The sequence below is a fragment of the Opisthocomus hoazin genome, chromosome 12 (genome assembly GCF_030867145.1).
Source record: "Opisthocomus hoazin isolate bOpiHoa1 chromosome 12, bOpiHoa1.hap1, whole genome shotgun sequence".
Taxonomy (NCBI): domain Eukaryota; kingdom Metazoa; phylum Chordata; class Aves; order Opisthocomiformes; family Opisthocomidae; genus Opisthocomus; species Opisthocomus hoazin.
Window position 1 is genome coordinate 2969698 of NC_134425.1, and position 21953 is coordinate 2991650.

A 21953-nucleotide genomic window follows, 5' to 3' on the forward strand; every position below is an offset into this window, starting at 1 on the left:
GGCACAGCAGGCAAGGGCAGAGCAGGCAGGGGCAGGAGGAAGGGGCAGAAAGCAGGGGCAGGAGGAAGGGGCACTGCAGGCAGGGGCAGAGCAGGCAGGGGCAGGAGGAAGGGGCAGAGAGCAGGGGCAGGAGGCAGGGGCACTGCAGGCAGGGGCAGAGCAGGCAGCGGCAGAGCAGGCAGGTGCACAGCCGGCCGCAAGCCGTCCCCACGGCACCGCGCTGCTCTGGGTTTGTGACCGACGGCCGGTGGCGTGCACCCACACGACAGCGCAGGGGAGAGGGAGCACCGACACTAACCCAGGTCAGGCTGTCACGGCTTAAGCACAGCCTCCTGCATCTGCAGGCGTGACTGAACCCTCCAAGTATTAGACAGGGGTTGTTATTTTTTACTGTACTTGGGATACTTCACTTTACGCTCTTTCTTCCAGTCTTTTAAACAGCCAGGACATTTTCACACACTGCCGACACCCGTTCCTTGGACTCCAGCCACCTGCAAATCCCACTCCACTAACCCGTAACAACAAAAGAAAACCAGGTCCCTGTTTCAGTGTCTTGGGGCAGAGATTTTCCCATAGTTATCTGGACTTTGCATAACGAATCAGAAGCCCCGGCTTCCCAGCGATCCCAGCAAGCGAGGGCCAAGAGGAACTGGTGCCCTGAGGAGGGTGGTTGAGGCGAAGGCCGAGCAGGCGGCTGCCAAGCAGACCCTCTAGGTCATGGGATGGTTCTCTGCAGCTCCAGGCTGTCTCCGGCTCAGATTCGGCGTCGCTTTGGCCCAGCGAACACCACCGACACCGTTCTGGAGCCTACAACACCTGAGGTGGAAAAGCACGTGAAAATTCCTCGCACATGAGGTTACCCAGAACACTCCCTTCCCTCCACCCAGGGCCAGAGGAGAAGGAAACACATGTGAGAAAAATCTGTGTGTCAAATGGAAAACAGTAAAACCGGGAGGGATTTTTTTTTTTTTTTTTATTGGCAAACAAAGGGAGATAAAAATAATTTGTGCCAGAAAGAAGGGAGGCTGCTCACTGACTGCCCTGGGGAGAGCGAGCGCAGAAAGGGAGCAGTGCGAGGGGGATACGGTACGGCCCTGTCACACAACCAGCCCAAGTGCCGCCAAACGTTCGGAAGGATGCAGAGAGAGATACCGACGGCTGTTTCCTGGGCTGACAGGAGATGACAGAGCGACACGCTTTGATTAAAACACTTTTCTGTATGAAATATTCATCAGCAAAATGGTTCACTCTTTTTCTGTCACAAGGTGCAAGAACAGGTTGCAGGGCTGGGACTCCTGAACTTCACCATTCTCCCCTCGATTGAAGGAGACACTGATCAGCCACAGCAACAGCGTAAGATCAGTCGTCCTTGCGGCCTTTCATACACTGCCGTTGCTCTCCTGACTAGAAAAATCAGTGTTTTCTGAAAAGCTCAGGAGCTCCTGCACCTTTCACGTCACTCCAACTAGATGTGCCAGCCACTTCGGCAGATCCCATCAGCCAGTACAGGTTTTAGGATTTTGAGCAACTTCATTTATTTCTGCTCAAAGATCACAAAAGAGTCCCTGGAGTCCTCTCCTAAGGGGAGTGAAAAAAAAAAAGCAGCAGCTTTCTCTCCAATATGCCTGGACAAAGCGATGCGGGGACGACCTGCCTTCTCCATGCCGGGCTTCACTCAGGAGAAGCAGCGGACTTGTTGCTCTCGGCCACCTCCTCAGCCTCCCACCCTTGTCCCTGCGGGGCTGCCATCACCTCCTGCCCACCAGCGTCTCCCTGGTGAAGGTCTCGTCCCGTCAGATCTCCTCAGCGGGCTGCTCAGTAGGTCCCTTCCCACCCTGTTAGACGGAACTGCTCCAGGTTAGGCAAGATGGACGAGGTTCCTGCAGTTCCTGGGATGGTTTGGATGGCAGCCGCTGAAGGAGCCGTAGCGTGCTCACGCTGACAGATGCCAGAGAGCTGTAATCACCACGGCAGAGCCGCGGGGCAGCTGAGAAGGTGCTAATCTCCCCCCGTGCTGCTGGAGCCAGGAGACACCATGTGACAGGGCCCGCAGCCTTGGCATCTCAATCAGGGCTTCCTTCCCACGCGGTTTCATGGCCTGCCTGGGCCAAGTACGTGTTCACAGCACCCAGCACTGGGAGACGATCCTGAAACTGTGATCTCCAGAGTACACGCAGAAATACAAACCATTGGTTTACTCTCTGAATCTTCTACAATGAACACAAAGGAAGCAGGGATTATGGAAGCGGGCAGCGGACCTGGAATGCAAGTGGCCTCGCTGTCCGGTTTCACCAAATCCTTGCCCGGTGTCATCACCAATTTTTCAGAAAAACGTTTGGTGTTCCACGTGCCAAAAGAAACATTGGGCAGGAAGGCACAAATTAGTCACGTTTGTGCTTTTTAGGCTTAACTAGTTGATTTATGGGCTTTGATGAAGTGATTACAGATGAAAGAAAACATTCCAGGGAACAAGATCTGCACGCTGCTGCGGTCTCGTGCCTGTCTTTCTGTATGAGCTACTGTGGAAAAGAAAACAGGAAAATCACCGGGGGCACCTGGTCACCACCCACTCCTTTCTCCTCTCTATCGTAGAGCACTGGCTGCGTGCACAGTGCTGCGCCGAACAGAAGGCAACAGCACCTGCCCTAAAGGGCCTGCTCTCTAGACAGACACGAGACAGATTTCTGACTTCTGTTTGGGCTTGATAATGGTAGGGAAGAGCAGCGATTGAATTCTGTTGCTGAAGAAATAAATATGGAGCTCGTCTGTTACCATGATCATTATTTGTACTGCTGATATGCCTAGAAAGCCTGGTCACGGACCAGGATGCCACTATGTTACATGCAAGTGCCAGACAGATACTGCACCAAGTAGTCTTAGAAAGGCTGTGGACAGCTACAGAAAAACAAGCAGCAAGGAAAGAGTAGGAAAGTGAAATGTGGAGGAGGACGAGATTGCTTTGCAAAAGACACGGAGAAACTCTGCAAGCATGAGAGCTGCAGAGAAGAAAGCACAGAGGCATTTATTAAAAAAATTTATTAAGTAGGTTACAGAAATTGATGCTGTGAACCAATTTGAGGCAAAGGTAAGTACTTTGTATCGAAATCGAGACAGGCAGGAAGGATGGGAAGGATCTAGAAAAAGAGACATAGTTTCTGATGAAACCAAGGGATGGGGCCAGCAGAAATGTGCCAAGAGATGGGCAGCCTGATCAAAGCGAGAGGGCAGAGCAACCTTCACAACAGCTCTTTGTGGGAAATGATCCACGACGGCACTTGTCAAGGCTGGGCAGAAGGATGTTGTGGCAACGGGGGTGCACAATGACGAAATCCCACGTTAGTTTACGTAGCCTGGCTGGGGGGAGCTTCCCTCTTAGCAACGTTACACAGTAAGGGAACCTCAAGGTTGTACGTCACGTCAGTGCAAGGAGCTAGAAATGCTTCTCTGTCAGAGGGGATACTCGGGTTACACACAGGATCAGGGAAACAATCCTAACAACTGGAAAAAGACATACAGAAAGGATCAAAAGGAGAAGAATAAGCTCAATAAAGCTATGTTGAGACTGAGCTATTGATTAGGTAGCTCTGAAGAAGTTCCAGAACAACAGGGTAAGACTAACAATATACAAATATCTGGTTAAGTAAGTGTACGGACTTGCCTGAAACAGAGAAGATACTTCATTTGCAAATGCAAATTCAGGCATCTGTGTTACTCTGAAACAGCTGGAGAGGAAGCTGCAAGGTCTCACCCTCCAGCCTGTAACAATGCTAGCGAGGAAAAGGAGGCCAAGGATTTCAAGACCAGCGTGAGTTTAGCAGCTGCTTCGCATAGCCCGAGCACGCACAGCCAGAGTAAGCACAGGCTTCTTGCACAGCCAGAGTACTGGTTCTGACACCTGGCTTGCCAGAAGCCACTGCAGACTTCACTGGGCAACGCTGGGAAAGCAGTGTATATTTATTAAAGGAGGACTTCAAGTGCGCATGCACTGCCTCAGTAAAATAAAAAACAAAACCAAAAAAAGCTAGCATAGATGAAAGCACCGAGAGACGGAGAAATGTTCTAGCTTTATGGCTGTCTCAATAAATGTCATAAAGTAACACACAGTTTGATTCAGAAGGTGGCCACAGAAAAGCCTACAATTCACCAGAGCAATATAGCAAAGGCAGTGCGTGCGGCCACGCGCTGCGCTACCTACCAGGAGAAGCAGAAACCCCAGTGTGCTGTGCCCGCAGAGCACCAGTAAGAATTCTGATGAAAGACTCCAAGCTCGCTGGGAAGCACAAGGCAGTAAACGCTCTTACGAAGACAAACACTCTTTGATACAGCTCTGAGAACCGAGCCTCTTAATGCACCAGGGAACAACAGCCTGCACGAGGAAAAGTCAACACTGAAAGGGACCAAAGTACATGAAACATTCAGTAATGTTCAACTCTTGCTCTGGTTTATCCAGATTTATAGCTTACTTCCCAAGACAGAGAACACACTAGCAGCAGGAGATGGATTTGAACCCTACACAAATTGGACTGATCCGACTCGAACGCCTTCTCTCTGCGCTCTTTACTCTTTGCCTAGTAGAGTGGCTTTATTTCCTTACTACTCCTTTGATTGCACCTCGATCCCCATTTCCTTGTACAAATCCAGCAGAACAAGGCCAGCACCAGTCAGCGCATGAAAACCAGCTGCCATGCCAGGGCTCAGCCCAGAATTTCAGCTGTTCGTAAAGGCTGTGCATTACAACTGTAATTGGATTAGAAACCACGGTTAGCAGGCATCACTAGAGCAATTTCTTTCTCTCAAGTATGATACCTTTCTTACCAGAGAGATTTGGAGATGTAACCAGAGACCTAGAAGATTTGCTTGACATACAACCTGGGACCTTCAAGGAGCTAACCTGTCTTTGTTCTGAAGTGGATGTGGACCGACAGCATGGTTAGCTACCATAACATAACATCTTTGAGCTGACAAATCTCCCAGGCTGTACCATTAGGTATGTCTCATTCCCATGGAGATCCCAGCTTAGCAGTGAGCCAAGTATGGGTACCTACTCCACTTGAGCTCCTTTTAAAATCCCAACTGTAGCAAATAGCATGGATGCAGCCTGCTCAACTTCTCTTTACATATACCTTTAATCTTTAGCCAGCCTTGGTATTTCTGCCTCCTCAGCAGTTACTTTAAAACAAACAGGTCACTGTCCAGCGCTATACCTGCACTGCAAGTGTAAGAAAATAAATTCCACAGCCACGAACGCCAGTTCATGAATGAAAGCCATCAGGTTTATGAGTTACTCAAGCTCCTGAGCTTCCAGATAGTTTCTCTGTCCCTAAACCCGTTCAACACAGCTGGCAGGGAAGAGAGACCTCACCAAGCAGCTCGCCTCAGGTTTGACACGCAGGCCGCTGGCAGCTCGGCTGCGGGAGGGTGCCACAGCTCCGGCCGCCGGCGGTCAGCCGAGCATGGACGGTCCCTGCCAGGAACAAGCCCTTCCCGGGCGATCCCGGCTTCCACAGCAGCATCCCCCTCCACCCGCCCAGCGGGCCGCACGGGGAGAGTTACCAGAGGCTGGGGACGGACACCGGGCACTGCCCCGGGCAGGCTGCTGACGGGCACCGCGCTCTCCGGGGGCCCAGGCGGGGCGGGGCAGCAGAGCGGCCGACAACCCGGCTGCCCGCCCGCCCGCCGCGCCCCGGGGCCGGGAGGAGCCGGGGACCGGGAGGCCGCACCAACATGGCCAGGCCGCAGCGCGCAGCCTGAGGCGACGCGAGACTCAGCGCCTTCCCGCCCTATCGCTCTGGCCGCTCCCTATTGGCCCACGCCCGGCGCCGCGCCCTCCCATTGGCTGCATCGGGCGCCAGCTGTCGCCCCACCGCCGCTGCCACTCGTTTCTCATTGGCCGGCGGACACCCCGTTAGCGATACGGGGCGGGCGGGGGAGCGTCCGCCACCGCTACGGCGGCTGCCGCGGGCCAAGCCGGTCGTTTGCGCGAAGTTGCCGGCGGCCAGCATGGAGCCGGGGGAGCGCACGGAGGCCGGGGGCTGCGCGGCGGAGGCGGAGGCCGGGCCCGTCTTCACGCTGGAGGAGGTGGGGAAGCGGAACTCCAGTCACGAGGCCTGGCTGGTCATCCACGGGCGCGTCTACGATGTCACCCGCTTCCTGGAGGAGGTGAGGCCGGGCGGGGCGGGGTCCCGGCCCGTCCCCTCAGGGGCCGGCGAGGGGAAGGACAGAGCCGAGGGGGGGGAGGGAGTGGGACGAGGGGGCAGGAGTGGCGGCGGGAGCGGGGCCGTGGGGGCAGAGACCCCGGGAGGGGGGGGGGTGGCTGCAAGGGGAAGGGGAGGCGAGCAGGCCCCGGGGGCGTGGGGGCTCCCGCGTCCCAGGCTGCGGGGCCTCAGCGGCCCAGCGCTGCCCGAAGGAGGGGTCCCCAGCCCCGAGGAGGGGCCCCAGGCGACCCGCTGGTCGGTGGGCCGCCTGTGCGGTGTGTATGGTCAGGCCCCGGCTCCAGGCCTGCGAGAAGCCGGAGGGTGATGGCAGGTCGCCTTGGCAAAGGCCAGCCGGGTGCAGGGGTCGTGCTTCTGCTCGTTTGAGTCGCCTTCTGGCCTCTTAGGAAATCCCTTCAGGCATGTCTTGAGGAAGGTGCAGCTCGTCTTGAGCCACGTTGCTTCGCTTCTGGTCTTGCGGGGTAAACACTGTCAGGGTGGGTCGGTAGTTTAAATGGGACGACTCCAGGGACACCCCAGAACCTAAAGGAGAAAGTAAGGGTGATTCAGTCCATGAGCATCTGCCGCGCTGCTGCCTGCCCCGAGGTGACTGTGCACGAGTGACTCAGAAGGGGTGCAGCCTCTGCTGCGTAATCTCCAGTTCTCGTGGGTGAGGGGGACAAAAATTCCTTCTGGACTCCCATGCTTTTGACTGCTGTTTTTGAGAAGGCTGAGAGAGGCCTCATCTGGAGTACTCTGTCCAGTTCTGGGCTCCCCAGTTCAAGAAAGATAAGGAGCTACTGGAGAGAGTCCAGCGGAGGGCTACGAGGATGAGGAGGGGACTGGAGCATCTCTCCTACGAGGAGAGGCTGAGGGAGCTGGGCTTGTTCAGCCTGAAGAAGAGAAGGCTGAGAGGGGACCTTAGAAATGCTTACAAATATCTGAAGGGTGGGTGTCAGGAGGACGGGGCCAGACTCTTTCCAGTGGTGCCCAGCGACAGGACAAGGGGCAACGGGCACAAACTGAAGCAGAGGAAGCTCCAGCTGAACCCGAGGAAGAACTTCTTCCCTCTGAGGGTGACGGAGCCCTGGCCCAGGCTGCCCAGGGAGGTTGTGGAGTGTCCTTCTCTGGAGATATTCAAGACCCACCTGGACAAGGTCCTCTACAGCCTGCTGTAGTTGACCCTGCTTTGGCAGAAGGGTTGGACTAGATGACCCACAAAGGTCCCTTCCAACCCCAACCATTCTGTGATTCTGTGATTCTGTGAGTGTTTGGAGCTGAAAGTAGAAGCAATGGTAAGAAAGTTTCCAAGTGCTTTTATCCCAGCTTAGAATAACACCAAACAATTTGTAGCATCTGCAGGGTAATGTAGGAAAGTCAGTCTGCATCCGCTCTAAGGGAAGCGGACTTCCTTGACAATGCGCATGTTGCTGCTTGCTGGTTTTGCTTATCTAAATTAAACCTCATTTTCCTCCAGGCATATATGATTAAGGTATGGTGGTTATGTAGTCATAACATATAATGACAAAGCTGCCTTGGTGAGGTGTAGAGGCTTATCAGATATGAGGAGGGAGTGACGCCCTGGCAGCTGTTTTACAGTGGCCTGACAGCTGGAAGTAGTGGCTTTCTGTGTAGCTTTCTGGTATTTATTTATAAAGTTGGACGCAATCCATTTTGTTCATTGGATCCAGCATCATAATGCTTCATTCAGAATCTGACTTGCACTCTGAGTCTTCCCCCCAACATTTATTTTGAGAGAGTCTCTAAGGTGTTTCAGTGAACAAGTTAGGGAGTGTCTTCTGCTATGGTGGCTTGAGGCTGGCCTTTGCTGTAGCCCGTTCTGCACTGATTATAGCTTTTATAATGAAAAATCTTGCTCTCACAGGGCCATAAATGGATCCTGGCTGCTCGCTTCTTTGCTCACCAGTGTCTGCTGCTGGTACTCCAGTGCTGTTTGTAGACGCCTCTGTGTCAGCTGCAGGATCTGAAAGGCAACCTGTGGAGCAGCTGCTGTTCTTGGGTCTTTGATACTCAAGAGAGATTCTAGGCGCGCTGGAAAGAGAAGCGTGTGGGACAGTGGGATGGTGCCTGGTGGAAGCACGGTGGCTTGGTGCTGCAGAGCAGCAGTGGCATGAAGAATTCCCAGCTGATGCTCAGCTGCTTGTTTTACAGGACAGCCTGCAGGTCTGGCTGAGGTGAGGGACCGGTTGCACACTTAGTCACCTGCATCTACAACAAGATGCAAACTGTACTTTAAAGAGCTTGTTGTTGGGGTGGGAAGGAGAAGACAGTCGTACTGAGTGGGACTCTAACTCAGGAAGCTGTTAAATGGTGGAGCTGTGAGCAGAATTAAGGTACAAAGATTGCTGTTCCAGGGTCATTTCACAAGACCAGGAGTTTTCCCGCTGGCACGTGAGGATTTTTTCAGCAGCCGATTGCCTCCCTCCACATGCACGCCCCCTCCAGTGTTTGGGTTCCCCGGCACGAGGCCAAATCCAGCATCTGTCAAATTCCTGAGAGAGTGCAGTGGAGTACAAAGCTGTGGGCCCAGCCACCTCTGCTGATCAAATGAAACAGGCAGGGTGGCGGGTGTATTTTGAAAAACGTTTGTTAATCCGCTAGTTTCTGACATCTTTTATGTTTGCCTGCATCTAAATACCTAGTACAAGAACGAGGGGACATCAGAGAAGCTGGCTGGAGCCAGGTTCAGAACAAACAGATGGTGTTTCTTCACGCAACAGTAGACCAGTGGAACTCCTTGCCAAAGGTTGTTGTGGATGCAGGAAGGTGAAGTAGATTCAGGGGAAGACAGGGCAGAAATGTGGAAAAGCAGTTCACTGCTGGTTTCTGAATAACAAAACGCTGTGGGTTTAGGAAGAGCCAAAACCAGCTGGAGGTTGGGACAGCGCTTGCAGAAACTGCGTGCCTTGTCTCACACTTGCCGCCGTGCTCCAGTTATGGCTACTGTTTATCACCTTTCAGACTTAAGAGTTGGAGAAGTGTTTTCAAGATATTTACCTTGGTGTGAGTGGTGCTGTGTTTCAGAGCGTGGACACCGCGTGGTGGTCACAGTCTTCATCTCCGCATTCTCGCTGTAAGACAGCATCTGGGCCGTGCTCCCTGGGACACCGTCAGTGTGTCAAATGAGCCCAGAAAAACACTTCACCCTCCCCCGGCAAGCCAGGTGATGAACAGTAGGTTTAGCAGTGCCCTGAATATTGCCTTGAAATGATATTCCACATTGCCCTTTCCAAGCCCTTTATCCTATTTTTGTTTTTTTTCTGACATGAGAAAGATCTGCATGGAGTAGGGAAAGGAAGAAGAATAAGGCTACTGTTTTAGCTGGCACGACACCCTGCTATGTATGCCTCTCGCTGACATAGTGAAACCTGTAAACATAGATCAAGGCCTAATTTATTGGCAAAAATACACTTTATATCTGTTACCCCACTGTAATCAGTCGAGTGACAGGGGAACAATGTGTAGCTGATCGGAACCAGGAGGGTTTGTCTTGTTTAAAAGTTACAGTTGTCTGATAAACTGTTCTGCTGTAGAGCTCTGAGTAGCTCTAAGTGCAGCTATCAGGGTTTCGGTGGGTAGTATTTCCCCTTGACCCCGTGTAGTCACTGCAGCAGTGTCTAATTGTTGCCTTTTTTGGCCTTTGGTCACAGATTATTTGAAGAGGATCTCTGAATTCCACTGGAGTGTTACCTTGGTGTGATTGTGCAATCTTGAAGAAGCCTTACTGCTAAGATTGTTGAGTTTTGCCTCAAGATTCGTGCAAACTAGGTACAGCAGGTCAGCCATTAGCTGGCCAACTCAAAATCTGCACGTTGTTTTGAAGCATAGATCAGTTTCAACTTCCAGTTTACTTTATATTATCTACTGTGTCATAGGAGCAACAATTAAGACATTTATCATGTGGCAAAATCCTGCTGAATTATAAGAACATGAACAAAATGCAGGAGATGTGCAAAGATGGCAGCTGAAATTTCATAGATATTTCCGAGAGGCTGCAACCTCTTGTGCTTCAGAAGGCCTCAAAGTGCCTGAAATGAGTGCGATTATTTGAAATCTGAGATAGCCTTATGGCGATAGTGTAATTTTCTCCCAGAGCTGGGTAGCTGGACCACCAGAATAAGTGTTAGTACTCCTGATGGCAGTAGTATAGAAAAGCAAGTGTGGACTACGGCTAAAGCAAGCGGGGCTGGCTGCTCAGGTGGGTGTGAACGATGAGCGAGGAAGCGGAGGAAGGCAGATGTACCTCCCAGATGGGCTCTCCGAGGTCTGGTACTGCTCACACGTTTGGCCTCACCACTCTGGTATTAAAATCTGTGGCTTTTAACTTGTGCACAATCTGTAGTAGACTTATTTTCACAAGCATTCTTATGATAAAGGGACGTGTGCTATCTCTGTTCTTCCACGTGACTAGATGAGTTTGGAGATGCGTGTTTCTTCAGGATACCCTTTCATCTGTTACCTGAGTCCACGAGACACAGCAGCCACCACAGCTTTGTGGCCTGGTGTGTGCTGGTGTTTCTGATGCCCGTGATAAGTGCGACTAGAAAGCTGTTTGAACTCGTTTCTGAGCGGCATGAGCCTGGGTTGTGGCAACTCTAACCCAAATTGGTCAGGTGCTTTCAAGTGTAATGTTTTTCAAACTATGTTTCAACAGCTTCTCTTTAAAATTATATGGTTCTGACAGAAGTTACACTCTTTCCAGGCAAGTACAAGGCCAAGGTAGGGTCTGTGCGCAGGAGAGCTGGTAGTTAAGAACATTATCATTGAGATGAAGGTAAAGGGGAGGGAAGTATCAGACGGTTGCTTACAGCAAAGAGGCAGCACATTTTTAGATTCTTACCTCCTTACTACATCAGCAGTAAGAAACCAATATTGAATACCTTTCTTTGTTTTCTGCGTTTAATTCCTTTGTATTCTGGTGTATCTGAAACCAGAATGCTGTGAGGGAGAAAGAGGAATGTCAGAGATCTGGTTTTGCTCGTGCCGACTTGCTCCAGCTTTGCAGAAATGATTTTGGGGAAACCTGTTCCATGTCTTAAAACAAGCTTTGAAGGATGTGTGGTTGATGAACACCCTTTGTCTAGGTGGCTGCTTGTCCGTGTGTTCTGGCTTGTATGGGACTGGTACATTATCACTGCACAGTAATACTCTTCCCTTTTGTGGTTTATTTCTGTAATACTGGGGGCTAGGAATGAAAGCTTTTGCATCCCTGATGATCTTGCGCCTTACCTGATCCAGCAATCTAATTAGCTGTAGAGCTTAGTGATGCTTCTGAGCTCATTTGTAGCTGACAGTGGGTCTGTGACAGCAGTTGCCAGCCAGCCGTATGCAGGCAGGCCCTCGGAGTCGGTGAAAAGGCGACTCTGGGCTCTCGCCTTCCGCAGCGAGTTTCTGTGTGGCACTCTCGTAAGCGCTTGCTGCGTGCCTGCCTTCTGACCTGCTGCTGCTTCTTGCTCGCTCCACATCCCTGCTAAAGGCTGCACAGACAGAGCATCTTCTGGGGCCCTCTGAATAAAGACAGCCTTACTGACTGGACACAGAAGATGGACTACATGAGCTGCTGAGTGAGTCATCAAGGGCAAACCTTCTTTGCTTGCCACTTTAGAGTGTCAGTGACATTTAAAGTGAGCTTGGAGTGAGCATGGGGTTGGACAACTCCTTACTTCTGCTGTTCTCTGGACCCAGTTTGGAGCTTGGAGAACTTGATTCCAAGGTGGAACTGAAATGATGCTTGTGAGAGCACTGCCTGTAGCTGTAAGTATTGCAGAGCATGAGGAAGCCTTGGGTTTTCTCCCCCCACCTAAATCTCCTGACTGTGGTGAGAGCAGGCTGGCCTCTCTTCTGCCCTGCCCGGGCCGGGGTCTCTGGAGGGTGCCTGATACTGGTGAGGGCTGTTGGGCTTTCGCTTCCAAATGACGGCATTCGCCCTGTAAAATGGTTTTCTCCGCTCATTAGCGTAGGTCATATCCTTCCAGAACTGCTGCTTCAAGACTCTTACTGTTGCTGTCAGCGTGTACTTTATTTATTGTGTGTGCTGAAGGCTCCAGGGATAAGGAGGTTCCAGTTCTGATGCTGTTGTTGAGGAAGACTTCCGAGGACTGGCACTTGGGCCCACTTCTCTTGTGCTTGTTTGCTTTTGTCTGTTTCTTTCCAGAACCAGACATTTTTTCAGCCATTATTTCCTCTAGAAGTACGTTTTTTTTTCGCAGTTTGCAACACTTTCAGTTCTTATGTTTTCCTGCATGAGCTGTAGCTTTGGGAAGTTTTGTGGCAGAGTAGATGACTTCCTGTATAAATAGTCTGGTTTCGCATTTGCGCGGCTATGACAAGGTAAGAATTGTCTGGCTGCAGTTGCGGTTGTCTAGAATAGAGAGTCCTTTCACAAATATGATATCCCAAAATGTTTTGAAGTTTGGTTGTGTTTTTTTTTTTTCTTTTGGCTTGGTGATTATAGTGAGGGACAGATGTGCATGAATAAATAATTCTTTTTCTTACTTGTGGATTTAGTAAGTGCATAGAAAGGCTTCAGACCCAAATATGTAAAAAGGAGTAAATTTTACCATTCTTCTTACCTCTTGTATGTACAAAGACTGGATGCCACTGAAAGCCAATGTCCACTGAATGCTCTCTGTTACTGCAGGTTATTTTCTGCCCTTTCAGGGTGGATGATGAGGAAAGCAAGTTGTCGTCTTAAAATTCAGTTGTGATATTTTTCCATCTGAAAAGAGATTTCTGGTGAGACATCTCTACGGAGTTCTTCTAGCAGGCTTAAAGTAAATGGCCAGTTTTTCATCCCCTAATTTCTGCGGATCTTTGCAAACGTGCTTATAAAATAGCTGAGAATTGGACAGTTGTTCTGAGCAATATGTGTAGACACTGTACAGCTCCTATCACTGCAGCCAAGTCCGAGAGTGTGATCTGAGGGGCGCAGAAATGATCTAAAGGGTGGTCTTGCTGCAGCCCGTGTTGCTGTTAACTCCCTTGCGTGAACAAAGTCATGCATCCAACTCTGTAGTGAGCTCATTCACAGCTACCGCAGCAGACAAGTGCTTCCTTGTCTTTTTTTGTAAGGTGGGTTTTCTGCTGGGGTAGTCCCTGATCTGACTCCCTCGAAGATCAAGTGAGCACTGGGGTTGGTGTGGGAGAAATGGAAGCAAGACCCGTAGCCAGGCACGGAGGGAATGAGCAGAGTGCGGCCTCGCTTGGTTTTACTGCTAAGGCAATCTAGTAACCGACTGCTCCCAAACTGTGTCCGAAGACTGCAGACTTTGCCCTTCATGGCTGCTGAGAAAGCTCCACGTTGGTGTTGTCACACACCTGGACAATAAAGGGATTTATTCAGAATAAAGAGCTCTGAGGTAAGGATTGCAGAATTGGCTGCAGCAACTCACTGGAGTAAACAACTGGACTGTTTCTGTGTCCATGCAGAGTATGTTTGGCGTGAGGTGTGATAGCCAAGTGCGACTGTTTAGACTTTTGGCAGCAAACCCAGAAAAGCTGAAGGAGGGGGGGCAATGACAACTGTTCTGTATCTGTGGGAAGGAAGAGGATATTACAGAGAGAAACAGGTGTGTCAGTCCTTTGATCTGAAATTTAGCCTGACATCTCTTCTCCAGTTCCAGGCTTAGTAGCTGTTAGAGGAATTTCAGGCAGCAGCGAACAAGTGTCGTCTTCTCAACTATTGCATTTAGTGCTTGTTGCCTGATGCTCTAGAAAACTGGGTTAGTCCCTGTGCGTGCACTCAGCAGCCTCGCTGCTTTATTGGTTTAACTGGATTAGCTGATAGCTTGAACTATTTGGTCACACTGACGCTGTAAAGAGATTGTACTTTGCTGGCCCTGTGGTTAGCGCTTTCCATTGCCTGTCTGTTCCTGCAACTGTGCTGCTGGCAGTGCTAGAGAAGAGCCCAACCCAGCACCATTTTTTTTTGTTGGTTGGTGCTGCTTGGTCCGACAGTTGTCTGTGACTGTCTGCCACCGCCAGAAATGCCAGTGTTGTCGTGGAGCGTTCTGTCGGTTTGGTGCTTTTGTTGTCGTAACTTCTGTTCTTCTCTGCTCATTGCACTGCTACATGCAGAGAGAGGCTGTCAGCCAAACAATATTATTTTTTGTAGTATCTGAAGAAGTAGAACATCATTTCCTTCACTGGTATCTGTGAAGTCAGTGTTGTCTTGTGCTTCACTAGGAGCTGAGTTGCCTCAGAAAAGTTCTGAAGGAGAAAACTGGGGAGGAGAGGCTTCTCTGCAAGCAAGAGAGTCTGATTTATGCATGAAAAGCTACATGAGGATATCCTTTCTTTTGTATTGTTTTCTTGCCCAAATCTGTCATGCAGTCGCAGAAGGGGTGGCTTGGCTGCGGGGGACAAAGCTGTGCTTCCCTGTGGAAGTTGGGGATTTGTCTCTGTGGAAGGGTTTTTATTTTATGCGTGGTGTTTCCGAGGCTGTGCAGCACACGTCGTTCTCTGTCAATTCTTGAAAGAGAGGTTGGACAATTGAATCTGTGGTAGATTTTATGGATGACGGTGGTTTGAGGCATCCGTGATGAACAGAAAGGTTTAGAAGCAAGGCTGCGGAGACTCTTGGTGTCTTTTTTGCAGCTGTCCCTTTGCTCACCCTAAATCTTCTCTTCCAGCATCCAGGTGGAGAAGAAGTTTTGCTCGAACAAGCCGGTAGAGATGCCACAGAGAGCTTTGAAGATGTTGGGCATTCCACAGATGCCAGGGAGATGCTCAAGCAGTACTACATAGGGGAGGTGCATCCGGTAAGGACCAGCTGGCTGAGACGGCCTCTTCCAGACATAGGATGGGACTGTGTCAAAGCGTCACTCTCCTTTATGTAACACAGTAAACACATCTACCAAGATGTGTCTTGCGAAACAAAGTAGCAGCTAAGGGTTTTATGCAGTCTCTGTGTTGTCCAGGATTTCTGTCGAGGAAAGAGGATCTTTGTTGAGGAAACAAAACTAAATGAGCCTTCTCTTTCCACCATTCAGAACAGATTTCTCACTACAGTTAAATCAGTGGCACTTAAAGAAGCTAATCTAATCGGCTCCCTCCTTAGCTGGTGGTACCATAACTTCCCCTGGCCCTGTCATGTAGAGTTCAGGAGGGTGAGAGATCACAGGGGCACAAACACCAGCTTCCTGCCTGATGGAGTCATTCCTTTGGGTGCTGGAGGAACGACTCCTTTGAAAGCTGAGTCCAGGCAGTTACCCCCAAGATGAGGACTGTGTGCAGAACAATTCCCTCATAACGGCTGCAGGTTTCTCTTGAAGTCAGTGCTTATTTTTTTCTTCTTCTTTTTTTTTTTTCCCCCCTTGACAGCATGATCGTAAAAAAGAAGGTTCTAAGGTAAGCTATTAGTGTTTTAATTTTCTGTTTTAATTTAATGCGGTGGAAACAATATCATGCTCACAAAATGAACAAAGAAGTTGTCACACACCTTTTTTTTTTTTTTTTCTTTTTGTTTTCCCCCCTGTGGAGCTTGTGGCTTTATGTTTACACAAACTACAGTAATGAATAAATCTCCCAAGCAAATTATACCTTTGTTTTTGTTCTGAAGCTCAGCAGTCAACTCAGTGTGAAATTGGAAGTGTTTTTTTGTACCCTCTCTCCCCTGACATCAGTAATGTTATTTCCACCCCTTGAGCCACAGACCTTTTTTTTGCATTACTTGCCATGTCCTGACCACTGAACTGTTAGTGTTGTTACATTCAAGCCAGGAGACGGGCACAGCCACAGTGGGGCTGGCTGTAAAACAAGAATTCTCTGTTAACTGCCCTAGTAATCATTGGTGTTTTTTAAAGCTCAGGTACTCCTGGATTAGAACAGGGCACAGTGTTGCAAAAATGCCTTTGAAACGGCTGGGGAGAGGGAAAAGGTAATAAATAGAATCTCGTCTGAGAGGTAACCATGTGCCTCGCAGCTGGCTTCTCCTCTTGCTTGGCTGGAAGGCTTGGACCCGGCGCAGCCCTGCCTTCAACAACGCTTTCATTAGATGTTGTTCAAAGCAGGGCCGCTTGCGGAGTAGCAGGAACCAAGAAGGAAACTGTGAACTGAGAGGGTGGCGGCTGGAGCCCTTGGGAGTGTTTGCTTGCTGCAGTCGGCCACAGAAAGAATAACTCGGGCTGGGTAAAGCCTACGCTTAGTTATAACATGACATGGTACAATTATGCATGTATTCACCTTAAAATTTATCGTCTGGTTCAACTCTGTTTCATAAACAGAATCACATGCCTAAAACATTTGTAGAAATAAATAGTAATCTGAGTAACTCCCTTGGATAGGAGTTAAACATTTTTTTTTTCAATTATTTCTTTCTTCTGAGGAGAAAGTCTAGTGAGTTATGTACAGCTAAGGTCTTTCTCTGATGTACAACATCTGTTTTAAAAGCAGGCTCAAGTATAATTTAAAAATAGCAGCAAGGGATAGATGTCAGCAATGTAAAAATAAATAGGGGGAAACCATGAAAAAAAGGAAGTTGTATGGTCTCGTGCAGCTCAGAGGTAACTCCCCACAGGTAAGTGTCAGTGCTTAGCATCTACTGAATGTATTGTGGCAGAAAAGAAAGCGCTAAGGCTATCAAGAAATGGAGGTAATTCTCTTTTAGGATGGCCAGGAAAGGTGACTTTTGGCTGGTAGATGCCGATTAAACCGGAGAGCAGCAACAGCCAGCGAGGAAGACGCTGTGCAGTCGATGAAAGCATAAATGAGAATTTCGGCTGACTGGGAGAAAAGTATTTAAATTCTCAAAGTTTTATGAAAGGAGAAGTATAAAAGTTTTTGGAAACAGGCTGTGTGCAGGGGCCGAGCTGCAGTTAGCGTTGTGGTTTTATGCTTCAGTGGTCAGGCGGCAGGATAGCAAAGGGGGACGTGGGCAGGGGTTCGGAGAGGGGATCGCGGTGAGAGGACCATCCGTGTCAGAGTGCCCGTTACCGTCCGTAGCGTATAAACCAGACAGACCGTTCTGCGAGGGAATGAGCCAGGCCTTTTTTTGAGAGGGGTGCAAGTTCCATTGTGAAGCTGATGACTGGGTGGGAGGGATTGGATTGATGGAAAGAATGTGGAGGTGAGGACAAGGGCAAACATCCCCAGAAACATCCGCACTTGTGACAGAGGCTGTTTGGGAGAGGACGGGAGGGTTATTTTTCCTCCCTGTTTGTAATCACATGTTCAATCTTGTAGTCTTATTAGCACATGTTTAACGTTTCTTTTTTTCCCCCCTTCTAACTCTCTCTTTCCTCCTGCAGGATCCGAGTATGACATCCTCAGGCCAAGCAAGGTATAGTATCCTCTTAAAAGAAGAGTAAGAAATTGAGGGGTTAGGACTCTCAGTTTGGAGAACTGCGTATGAACTCTAATGGGCAGGGAAAAAACCCCAGGGATGTTACTGCCCTGTCGTTCGGTGAGGAGATAGTCCAAGATAAGCTACCGGACTGCCGTGCCCCGAGTTAGCTGCCGGGGCAGGCACCTCCCTTGCTGGGTGCGGAGACGCAGCCGGCGGTGCGAAGTGCCCTGCTCCGTGCTGGGCAGAACAGGCGTCCTGATGTTTCGCAGCTTGAGTTCCCTGGCCCGTGTGTTCGTCTTCCGCAGCGATGGCTGCAGTCGCTTTGCACTACAGTGATTATTTGGGTGGTCGCTGTGGGCCACGGGGTGATGCAACATGATGATGAGCATATTATTTTTTTGGAGGGTTTTTACCGTGACCAGCCCCTTTTAGCTGAAAATCCAGGAGCGCTTACAACCAGAACAGGGCCCTGGTCTTTCATAGCTGATGCAGAACTTTTTAGCTAAGGAGGCTGTTGAAGGTGAGCCTGTGGCCTCTGGTTTACGAGTGAGGAAGATTTATTGTGGGATGGCTGTAGCAATTTCCATCCTTGAGTCAACTCAGCTGTTTGTATAGCACAAATTACAGTCTGACTTATTTAAGGAAAAAGAAACCAAAAAAAACAACCAACAACAAAAAACCCCAAATTGGTTTCTCTGTGTGCCAGGCTGAAAACTTCAGCAATTCAGCTGCTATTTTGTAAGCCACGAAGCCACCCTTGCAGGCGCAGGGGCCTCTCAGAGGGGCTGGGCAGAGCGCTGAGCACAGGGACTCCTAGAGCTCCCCAGCCCCGGGAGCCTCGCCTCGCGTGGTCGGTCTGAGCTGGTGGGAGACAGGTCCCGAGAGTTCCCTAGATGAAGACAGATATGTAATAAGTGATGAGCATCTTGAACGAATTATTAACTTGATACTTTCTTCTGTTTTATGTTGTGTGTATTTTTGTGGTTTGTTGTTTGGTTTTGTTTTTTCCCTCTCTATAGTTTCTGGTCAACGTGGCTAATCCCCATCTTCGGAGCACTGGTCCTAGGTTTAATGTATCGCTATTACGTGCTGGATGGGAGAACCTCTTGAACGGACGTTGCTGGGACCTCAGAAAGCCTGAAGGAGAGGGTGTGACAGAGTACGTGCATGCAGCACGTGGAGTTCTGCTTCCCTTAACCTTTTCTGCCTCGCTTTTAGCTTTGAGTTTGTCAAATGATGTTGATACCCCTGGGACCAAGCTAATACCAAACTCTCTCTCTCTTCTAACTCTGGGACCCACGGACCTGTCTTACTTTCCTCTTGCGGTGGCAGGGCAAGGGCGACTTCCCGGTATTCTCTTATGTTTGTGTGTGGTCTCCCTCGTGTGTGCGTGCTCGTGTGCTCTCGCTCTCTCTTGCTCTCTGAAGTAAACCACAAACAACCTTTTTCTTCCAATGCCTTTTTGTTAAGCCAGACAATGTGAAACAGCTGCTAGTGAGCCTGTGGATTTGCCTCAGTCCTTCACATAGCATTGTCAGAAATAAACTGCAAGTTGTCTACAGTCCTTTCCAGAAAAGATGTCCAGAGATTCGGTTCCGCAGTAACGTTCCCAGTGCATGCAGGCAACACTAATTGGAGCAGCAGGAAATTGTTAGCTTTGCTACCTCTTTCTGTACGTGTCTGTTTTTAACGGTTAAACAAATACAAGTATTTTAAAAGTGATTCTGTTCATTTTGTAATATTTGTACTTGTCCCTTCAAAATGTATATTCTGTGAAACAATTGATACCATGAATCCTGTTTGTTTGGGTGCTTTTGTGCTGCGTGCGGCAATGCCAGAAATGGGAACTGACATGTGGCTTCCCGAAATGCAGATTTTTCTTTCTCCCGGAGGTCTTGATCCGACACATGTATTGGAAACAAAACTAATTCTTTCTTACTGTGAATGTGCACCAGATGGGGGGAGTAAACAAATAAATCTAGTCTCTTGTCCCTAAATGAAAAGGGAAAAGAAATCCATTTGGGATTTGTGGATGATGCTGGTTTTGCCTGGGAATAGAGGAGGATATTTCTCTCTGCTTCTGTTTTTGCTTATTGTGTAGTTGGCCTCTAACGGTGCAGAGACAGTGCGAGGTGTGCTTCATGCATTGAGGCATGAATCTTTCCAGCTCTTCCAGCACGTTGGTCTGTGGCTTCGGAACCTGCTAGAAAAAGGGAACTCGCGATCTGGTGTCCAGTATCCTTTAACGGTGCTGTATGACGCTGCTCTGGCACTGGTTCCTGCTTCAAATGTTACAGCAAAGCTGATCCCCCTTTTGAAGGGTGGCAAAGCGGGAAGCGATACACTGGGGTCCTGTCTGTGAAAACCTCCTGCAGGCTGGGGTTCTTCTTCTCCCTTCCATGAAACCTCTATGTTCCCCAGAAGGTCGTGTAGAAGAATTTCGTGGATGTGGAATTGCACTCGGCCTTTTCGAAAAGGAAGGCCAAGGAACTGTGCGGTCGCGGGGAAGGGAGAGCGCTGCTGGGCTGCGTTACTCCCTCCGCTCCTCCAGCGGGCACGGGCCGGTCACTGCCAGCAGCAGCATCTCACGTTTCTGCACCTGCTGTTTTAGCAGAGGTGACATAGATGTCCCCGTAGAGGTCTGTCGTCCTACGGGACTTTCTTCATCTGGCCAGGGAAACGTGGAGTTCTTCATGCCATAGTGGCTCTTGGGTATCCTATTGCAAGCTGCCTTTGTCCCTCCTCCTCTCCTGGCTGCTCTGGTGGTCTGCTTTCTGTTTATTCTGCCCTAACGAGAGTCTAGCAGAAGAGTATAAATCTTAGCCAAGGAAAATCCCCTGGGAAAGACCTGGGAAATTCTGTTTAGCTAGATTTTAAAGGATAAAGGTGACAGGCTGCAGTCATACATTAACATAGGTCTGAAACTTGGCAATGGGTCAGTCGATGTAAGTTTAGGGAAAGTATATGGTACCAGCCCAGCACGGTGTTTTGATAGTCCCGACGAGCTGACAATACACAGCTGTGCTGCTTAGGCTACTGCGAGGCATTTGAGTGATACTGCAAGGTAGATTGTACCAAAACCAGTACAACAATCCACAAGGACATAGTGAAAAGGGACAGATTTGATTGAACAGCGGAGAGGCAGCAGTGAATGTGTTTCAGATTCACCCCAAAGAGCAATCTGTGCTTGTTTAAGACTTAGTAGGTACCTGGGAGGAGACAGATGCTCCCTGGAAAACTGGTGAGCGTGGTGATGGCTGCCTCGCGTGGAGGGTGAGCCGCTGCCACGGAGCGGTAGGGGTTGCTGGTAAGGTCACAGAGTGGTTTGGGTTGGAAGGGACTTTATAGATCACCTCATTCCAGCCCCCTGCCATGAGCAGGGACCCCTTCCACCAGCCCAGGCTGCACCAAGCCCCATCCAGCCTGGTCTTGAACGCTGCCAGGGAGGGGGCAGCCACAGCTTTGCTGGGCAACCTGGGCCAGGGTCTCACTGCCCTCAGTGTGAAGAATTTCCTTCTTATATCTCATCTAAATCTCCCCTTTTTCAGTGTAAAGCCATCACCTCTTGTCCCATCACCCCATGCCCTTGTCACAGCCCCTCTCCAGCTCTCTCACAGCCCCTTCAGGCACTGGCAGCTGCTCTGAGGTCTCCCTGCAGCCTTCTCTTCCCCAGGCTGAGCAGCCCCAGCTCTCCCAGCCTCTCCTCCCAGCAGAGGGGTTCCAGCCCTCGGATCATTGCTGGGGCCTCCTCTGGCCCCGCTCCCACAGCTCCAGCTCTGTCCTGTGCTGAGGGCTCCAGAGCTGGACGCAGGACTCCCAGGGGTCTCAGCAGAGCGGGGCAGAGGGGCAGAATCCCCTCCCTCGCCCTGTGCCCACGCTGCTGGGGATGCAGCCCAGGGCACAGTTGGCCTTCAGGGCTGCCAGCGCACGTTGCGTATGGGAAACCACACCAGGCAGGAACGCTGGATCACAGCATCCCGCCAGGGAAGCGGCAGGATGCAGCACCGCAGGGTAAAGGTCTCGTGCGTTCGTTAGCGGGAAGGCTCATCCGTGCGTGGCACTGTCGCTGCAGTGGAAGAATGCTACAACTATCCCTTTGGCTTTTAAAAATCCAGAGAAATGCCATGTAAATGATGAAAATCTTGGAAAACATTATTTACAGCAAGAGAACTTCAGCCCAATCTGGCTTATCAAGGGGAAGGTTACAAAATCGTAGCGTGGAGGTGCTTGCATGTGGAATAGAAACATTATCAAAGGGCTTTTTGATCTGCAGGATGGTGGTCTAAAAACAGCCACTAGTCAAAGCTGGAGCAGGTCAAACTGGAAATAGGTACTTCTTCACATTTAGCACAAAGTCATTAACCATGAAAGAGCTTGGTGAGGTTTATGGTGGATTCTCTATCAACAGCAGGTTTTGAAGCTGGAAGGCACATGTTTGCTAACACATCTTCTTAGTC

General features: G+C 49.9%; 1 protein-coding gene across 1 annotated transcript; it reads left to right on the forward strand.

Moving 5' to 3' along the window:
- The first annotated feature begins 5916 nt into the window (after positions 1-5916).
- Positions 5917-19218, forward strand: CYB5B (cytochrome b5 type B). Its single transcript, XM_075433357.1, has 5 exons — positions 5917-6159; positions 14843-14971; positions 15534-15560; positions 17459-17490; positions 18516-19218. Exons 1-5 carry the CDS (start codon positions 6001-6003, stop codon positions 18604-18606), a joined length of 438 nt encoding a protein of 145 aa, XP_075289472.1. The 5' UTR covers positions 5917-6000; the 3' UTR covers positions 18607-19218.
- The last annotated feature ends 2735 nt before the right edge of the window (positions 19219-21953 follow it).